This window comes from Atta colombica, unplaced genomic scaffold (assembly GCF_001594045.1).
Source record: "Atta colombica isolate Treedump-2 unplaced genomic scaffold, Acol1.0 scaffold233, whole genome shotgun sequence".
Lineage (NCBI taxonomy): Eukaryota > Metazoa > Arthropoda > Insecta > Hymenoptera > Formicidae > Atta > Atta colombica.
Genome location: NW_017259331.1, coordinates 521783 through 529631, shown reverse-complemented (window position 1 = coordinate 529631; position 7849 = coordinate 521783). Strand labels below are relative to the sequence as shown.

Sequence of the window (7849 nt, the reverse complement as noted above, 5' to 3'; positions counted from 1 at the left end):
GATATATCACACAAAATCATAACATCATAATATTTAATACATTTTATGACTGTTACAAATTGCAATAATTATTAAACGATGCGGTTCCATTTACGGTATACACACATTATCACTGAATTATCTTAAAATATAAATTATTATTACAAATTATTTTAACAAAACATTAACATTAATTCTATCATACATTTTCCTCTCTAATTATAATCCTAACCGACGTTTATGGCGCATTTAGCATAATTATGTATAGTATAATAATTAACTTAATAGTATACGTGTTCCGATAAATTATATACATGCCAGTAGGTATATTTATATTTTGTAAACCGTTTATACATTGTACTTTATAGACAGAAATTTGAAAGCTATAAAGTGAAAATAACTCGCACTTGTTAATTATTGCAAATGATTGACATTTTTAATAACTGAAATAACTGAAGAAAAAAAGAAAAGATTTAATTATATTTTGAAGATATTGATATTTTTTGAAATAATTTCAGATGTAAAATGTTTGTTTTAATTTTTTAAAATATTAAAACAATACATGCAAATTATTTTTTCATCAATATATCATGAAAGATTATCTCTTTGGTCATAATAAATTGAAAGAGAATATTATTATAAATAGAAACTGTCATACAGAGCGCTTCCATCATGAAGTTTTCAATTAAACGTCTTTATATAATAATGATAAATTCTGAATATAATAATTCTATACTTATAGAATATTTATGAAAGCTTTTGAGAATTCTTTCAACGACTATTTATAATCATTTAAAACTATCTGTTATTATAAATATTTATATGCAAATATATTAACAATTAATTATTTTTGTATTATGAAATTCCAAATTAAATTATTACTATTGTATTTATCTGTATAAAAAGAAACGAAGTTATAATTAAGGTTAAGAATCTCAATCAGTTTCTTCATTAATTTTGATTTGTTTGGCTTTCAAAGTGTTCACGAAACTTTGTGCAGCATATGGCAAACAAAGAAGATTAATGCGCGATATACGGCACGCTAAAAGGTTTAAATGTTTACTTTGTACAACAGTTTCGAAAAGAATGGCGAGCCATTTTGCGGATAGTTTTCGTCACTGTAAAATTATCTTTCACGGTCTCGTATCGTTTGTCATTATTCACTGACATCTGGGTGAATAGCCGGCGTCGATGTCGCAATGCTGAAGATTTGACGACATCGCCATTCAAGGTTGTAATACTTTCGCTCGTCTTTATCAGTGGCTAAAGATGCGCCAAATTCGGAGCGTCGAACGATTTGATGAATTAAACATTTTGCCTCTTTCACTGCACCCGCGGCAGTCGCTCGCGGGCGGGTGATGAGAAGATTCACCTGACGGTGTCTTCGTTCAGAATTACGTCAAGTTTCTAAGCAGATGCTAACGAGATGTGTTATCGTATGGTTCATTCATATGTAAATCGTATTCGTATACGATCTATGGCGTAAACTAGTTCTCTTAATCTTAATTTCTCTAACGAGCAGTGCGTATCCAATTAAAGCTTCAATACTTTTTTGATTATTTCGAATAAGGATTTTTGGAAATAATTTAACGTACAAGAGAGAAATGAACGAAAGGAAGTCAATAATTCGCACCCATCGTGTATAAAACAATCCTTCTTCGGCAAGACAATGGGTAATCGAAGGTGAACATCAGGCAAGGTAGTCAAAGACCTTCGAGTGAGCAACACATTACATAACACAAAGCTAACTTTGAAATCAACTTGTCATGTTTTATTGTCGTCGCGGGTATTCGTTCCATCACAACGGAGTGTTGTACCTCGATTACAATCCCTTATGCCTTGAACGAAGGCATTTTCAGACACATTAAACTTGCGTTATTGCGCTTGTAATTGCGCGGCCCGATAATTCGGCGATGCATTTCGATTACGTTCAGAATCACATATCTTCTCAGGGTATCAGTAGATGCGTGATATCTCCGAATTCGTATTTTCCCAGGAGGACGTGGAACAGATCTCTCATAGTTAAATGATGAATTGTCTCATTCACATGGCTCGCTACATAATCCTGAATCGGAGGCAATATATCCGGTTTAATGACGTCCAGTGCTTCCGGTGTTAAATCTTCGAATACCTGTAAATCGATAAACCGAATCGACTTTATAATCGAACTACGAGTTTAACTCATCGACGTATCAGATAAAATTTATTTTGTAGTGATTTTATTTTGTTGAAATTTTGCGTCAGAACAAAATACTCGATGTCGAGATTTAACTTGAAATTTGAGTATATATTGAAAATATACAAAATATATGATATATAGTTTTGTTACAGTTAAAATTGTTGTAATTTTTTACTATTATCAGACTATTAATAGGATAGATAAATATAAATTATTTCATTTTTTCAAATGCAATAATAACTTAATTGCCACAAAATTGGAAATCAGGGAAATGTCAGAAAATTTTACAAAATTTTCTGGAAAATTAAAATTTTTGGCTTTAAAGAAGTTATATTTAATATGTGTATATATTAATATACATCTACGCAGTTTTGGAATACTGCTAACTTAATAATTAAACGCAAATAGTGTTAGGAATATTAACAGCAATTTACATTATTAAATATTAAATTGCTCTCTCAACAAAATATTTGATGGTTACCAAATCAGACCGAAAATACAAAAAAGTTTTAAAATATTATTGAAAGCATAAAGAAAAATCATGAAATTTTATCTGAAAATCAGGAATATTATGATGAACTTTAGGATGAGAAATTTGTGACAACATTAAATAATCTGTAATTCATTGCAGTCATTTGGAGGCAATCAATTAGTGACACGTGTTCAAATCGACAGTTGCGCAGTCAAGATTTACGTTGTTGCCGAGGTGAAACACGAATCGAGCAAGCCATTAATATTCGACAAGCAACATGGAATTTCGGTTTCAATGGCCGGATAAACGCGACCTCGCCCCACTGATATTTGTGCACATCGCGAATAAAATTGAATATTGAAACGTAGTCGTAAAAAGATCTTTATAATATATATTACATTGCAAGATCGCAACTGATCGTAAAATGAACTATTCTGTGAAACGCTACGATTTGTAAAAATCCCATAAGCCTCTGTAGATTGTCATGTAAAACCGCACTCATTTTTATGACGTACAGATATTAACAGATATTACAAAGGATATCGAAAATAAATTTTATTTTTTTCTTAATTTAAATGTTTATTTGAATGTTTATTTAAATGTTTATTAGAAGGCAATTTCATACATTTGTTTTTACGTATTTTTTTTAAGATATATTCTATAGTTAGTTTAATATTTTAAAATATTTTAAAAAGTCTCTCTCAATGCATCCTTTGTATGTATTTTTTGTCTCTATATATCATTTAATTGGAGAGATACATTATTTGTTAACGTTTGTTTTGAATCAAAAAAAGATTTAAAAAAATATTTTGATAAAATATTTCGATAAATAGAATGTAAATAAAGTCATATAAACTGAAATTTTTTCAAAATATCATTTTTATCATAAATTTTATATAATAGGTATACTTTGATTATAAAATAATATCCCAATAAAACTTTACATGATATTTAAAGATTAAATATTAGACGAAACATTATATACTTCCATTTATCAAGATTGAACAGAACTCTCTAACCAGTTATTCCTCGTCTGCCTAAATAGACGAAGATTTATTCAAAGAACAAAACATGCTTATCAGCCTCACCTTGCTCATAATTTGTCCAATTTCTTCGCCGCCCATAAAGTTCTCCAAATGCATTTTGATGGCACGCAGCGAGAAGTCGAGGTCGAACTTCTTCAAGTACATTCCTCTGGCATAGCCCAGCACGGTGTTCACGTAAACGCGGAAGTCACGTACAATTGTTTGAAAAAAACCTGCACCGCGTAGTGGATACGTATCGCCCAGGATCCCGGAAATGTTGTAACGACCCGAAGCATAAATCTCGGGTATGGAGATATTGATGGTGATAGTAGGGCCGATTAGCGATAACTTAGCTCGGTCGATTAAGAAAGTCGATAGATTTCTCAGTTCCAAGTTCTCAATGACTAAGGATATTCTGTAAAACAGATTTACAATGATTTTACACATCTTGTTTGCGGAAGTAACATTGCGAACTGTAAAAGTCGATATCTTTCACATCTAACTGGAAGCAATAGTTCGAATAGAAGCAATAATTTGAATATTTAGATAGAAAATACTTCCTTGAAGATACTATTTTTGTGAGCAATAAAATGAAAATGTACGTAGATATGGACAATGAAATAATTGAAATTGGTATAATTATAAACTATAAATTGGTATAATTATATACAATATCTCGATATTGTAAGAGAAAATAATTATATGCTAACTCGCACTTTTCAGATATCACTTAAAGTTTAAATTTAATAAAGTTGTAACATTATTAGCGAAATTATTTATGATCTCTATAGCGTGCTTTCTAAAACTCTATCGAGGCGAGATTTTCTTTGTTCTGAGTCTCTGAAAGAAATCCGATATCACCGGATCGTGTATTCATCCAACAACTTACTTTCCGATTTCTGGATTATCCGTGTCGATGTCAATCTCGTCGAGAGTGAACGGCTCCAGCGGAGGTATACCCAGTTCTGCAATACCGTTGCGCATCCGAGTACGGAATTTCTCTAGAAATCTTTTCAGCTTGAACTCGAGACCCATTGAGGCTGCATTGTCAACTGTCCGATTCAAGAATAAGTATAAACGCAAACAGCTCTAAGTATATTGAAAAATATACTAAATTTATCTAATATTGTTTGAATGATTCCAAGTATATGTTTATTAAATATAAAGATACTTATATTTATTCGTACAAGAACGGTTAATTGAACTATTTTTATTTTTTTATTGAGTAAATATTTTTTTATTATAAATAAATGTTTACACACATTTAATACTATTCAAAATAATATTAAGATTTAGTATTTTTTTTTTTAATATGTAGTAGTATTAGCTGTGCGCGGTACTTACTATAACCAGTTGTCATCCTGGTAGCGTTGAGCAATAAATTTCTCGGTTTCTCTACCGCACTGGTAACTACAATCAGAAGACGAAAATGTTTCTCTTTATGTGCATTCCCATTTATTTCATTTATATTATCGCTTGTTATTGCTGTTGCTTATTATAGATATTAACTTTTTCAATGCCGCAAGAACCGAGCTTCCTGTGAATTGTTATGTCATCTCTGAGATTTATTTATATTACATCTGTTCCGTGAAACAGTAAACTTTATTTAATCTCATGTGAGAATTACTAGAAAACAAATTATTATGAAATTTTGATTCGATTTAGCGATATATGTATGTCATGCGTGAATATATAAACTAAACTAATTTCTTAATTTTATGTAAAAACGAATTATTGCTTCTTTTAATGAGAAATTAATTTTTTTAATTTTTTTAAAAGAACAACAAAAATAATAAAATTTTTTTTTCATATCAATATTTATTGAGAATTTATTTGTTGTCGAGATGCAAAAATAATTTATTTATTTTCGAATGGAATAGAAATGCAATAGAAACTTGCATTTTAAGATTAATCGAGATATTAGATTTATTATAAAATAGGTATAAAATATAAATTTTTAAATTATTATTATTAAGAGAAACCTAATCAAATTTTATTGTAATCAAAATTTATTTGTGTTGTTAAAATTAAATAATATAAATAATATATTAAAATTGCGAAAAAGAATTGCCGAGAAATCACTCAAAACACACAGGTTCTCAACATTGAAAGAGCAAAGATAGAAGCACAGAAATAGTTTTAAGCGGAACTCAATGAGATCATTAATTAATCAGCATTGTGATGATTTCTCAATGTAATTGTCTTGATCTTTGACATCTGCCATTTGCATTTATATAATAGAATACGTTGGGAGACTTTAAATTTAATGTTGCGAGTTCAATGAAATATTTATTATTTTGTTGCTTTTAACACTCTATACTTCGATGATGTATTATTGAGATTTAAAATGTATATTGTGAGTAATATATTGTATCATTAATTGTCCGAATTAGGTTATAACTCTTTTCTTAATCTTGCAGTAGTTGACAATTCTCTCGTCGCAGATTAAGATAGCGTGCAGTTGTTTTCTATCGAGAAAAGAATGTCTGTTAATTATTCCGAATGCCTGCATATATTTTCGTGCACATTTTTCAGACTTAAGTGGTAAATGTCAGTTATCCTGATAATATTATGCAAACTGAATTATTTAAAAGGTATATTATTTATAGATTGCCAAGTTAATCTCTCTTATAATTAGTTTTTCTCATTAACTATCTTGTCAAGATTGATAAGTAAAGTTTGTTTAATTTGATTATCTGAGAACGTCATAAAAAAACAAAACACAACTTTCGATACTATTTAAAAAGGAATTAAGAAACGATTTGGGTCACGAACTTCTGCAATTACAAGTGTATCGTTCCGTAGTAAAGAGAAATGCAATCCCTTCTCAATCAAAAGCGTCGCGTCACGTCGCGTTATTACGGATCGAATTACTGCATTACAGTATTTCTCTGCTAGATGTATGTATATTTGCATCTCTGAGCTTGTTGACTCCATGCGCGCTCGGGAATTTACGTTAACATGAATTACGTTCTTCAACGTTCTGCAGAAGTGATATTAGTCACTAACCTTTTAGTTTTCGTTCATATTACGAGCTCTCTTTTGAAATTTTCACATCATTCACTATATAAATTTCACAAAATAAAAAATAAAATTAGAAGTAATTTTTAATTGTTTCAACAGAAAATTATATAAGTTATGTATAATATTTTTTATTAACGATATTTTTTTATTTACGACGTAGAAATTAAGAATTCTAATTTTAATTCTGAACATCTGAATTAAAATTAGAATTCTTAATTTCTATACGCCGTTAATAAAAGATATTATATATAATTTACATAATTTTTTAAAAATTAAATTTAAGAAGTTCAAATATTTGCTAATAATATTTGCTATTAATATAATAAAAAATATATTTCTTCCTAATTAGCATGACAATTTACACAAATAATAAATTAATAATTGTCAATAGTAATATATTATCTATATATTAAAAAAAGAAAGGACAGTTGTAGGATTTTGAAACCTTACTCATATAAAAAAGCGTATCTATCAACATTGTTTATCTTATCAACAACTATACGCATAAGCTTTCGCAAATTTTTAAAAAGTTTAAGTATTTGACATTAAATACTAAAAAAATTTTTCCTAATTAAACCCATTATGTACTTTATATAAATAATAATATAATGAATTAATAATTCTTAATAGCAACATATTAAAAAAATAAAGAACGGTTATAGGATCCTATAAAGTCTTCAAATAAAAGAGTATCCCAACATTTTTCTTTTATTAATTATTATAACAGCTATACGCATAAGCATTTGCAAATTTCGAAAAGCCCTGTCTTTTTTGCTTTTCTTTCTGAAAGCTGCACTGAAGCCGTACTAAGCGTAAAGAGAATGCATAAGCTTTTGAATAAACATTGCAATTTATGCGAACACATACTGTAGTCCGCGGCAGTGTCCGTAACGCGATGCAATAGTTCTTTTTGCCATTGCACGACTCCCGTTACTGTAACAAATGATTACAAGTCACCGAGCCATCTTAACAAGACAAAACCGATTAGTTAATACTTGAAAATATAATTAAAACTTTCTGTAATAGTTATCACTAATACTTAAATAATTAATCTAATCATTTTTATGATGTAATAATTAATAATTCTAACAATATAAATCTTTGTTTTTTAGGAACAATAAATGTATTTTAGGAACAAAAATCGATTTCTCTGTAACATATTTGTGCTAA

At 29.0% G+C, this 7849-nt stretch overlaps 1 protein-coding gene across 2 annotated transcripts in view; it reads right to left on the bottom strand.

Moving 5' to 3' along the window:
- Positions 1-1724: 1724 nt before the first annotated feature.
- LOC108688430 overlaps positions 1725-7849 on the bottom strand; it is a 10508-nt gene continuing 4383 nt past the window's right edge. Inside the window, exons 2-6 of one of the 2 annotated variants that reach the window (XM_018194687.1) lie at positions 7547-7612; positions 5000-5065; positions 4545-4707; positions 3719-4070; positions 1725-2110 (exon numbers count right to left, since the gene is read on the bottom strand). In XM_018194687.1, the coding sequence (XP_018050176.1) occupies positions 1928-2110; positions 3719-4070; positions 4545-4707; positions 5000-5065; positions 7547-7612 (830 nt within the window). In that variant the 3' untranslated portion in view covers positions 1725-1927. The remainder of the gene's footprint in view (positions 2111-3718; positions 4071-4544; positions 4708-4999; positions 5066-7546; positions 7613-7849) is intronic. The other variant, XM_018194688.1, reaches the window with a different exon arrangement.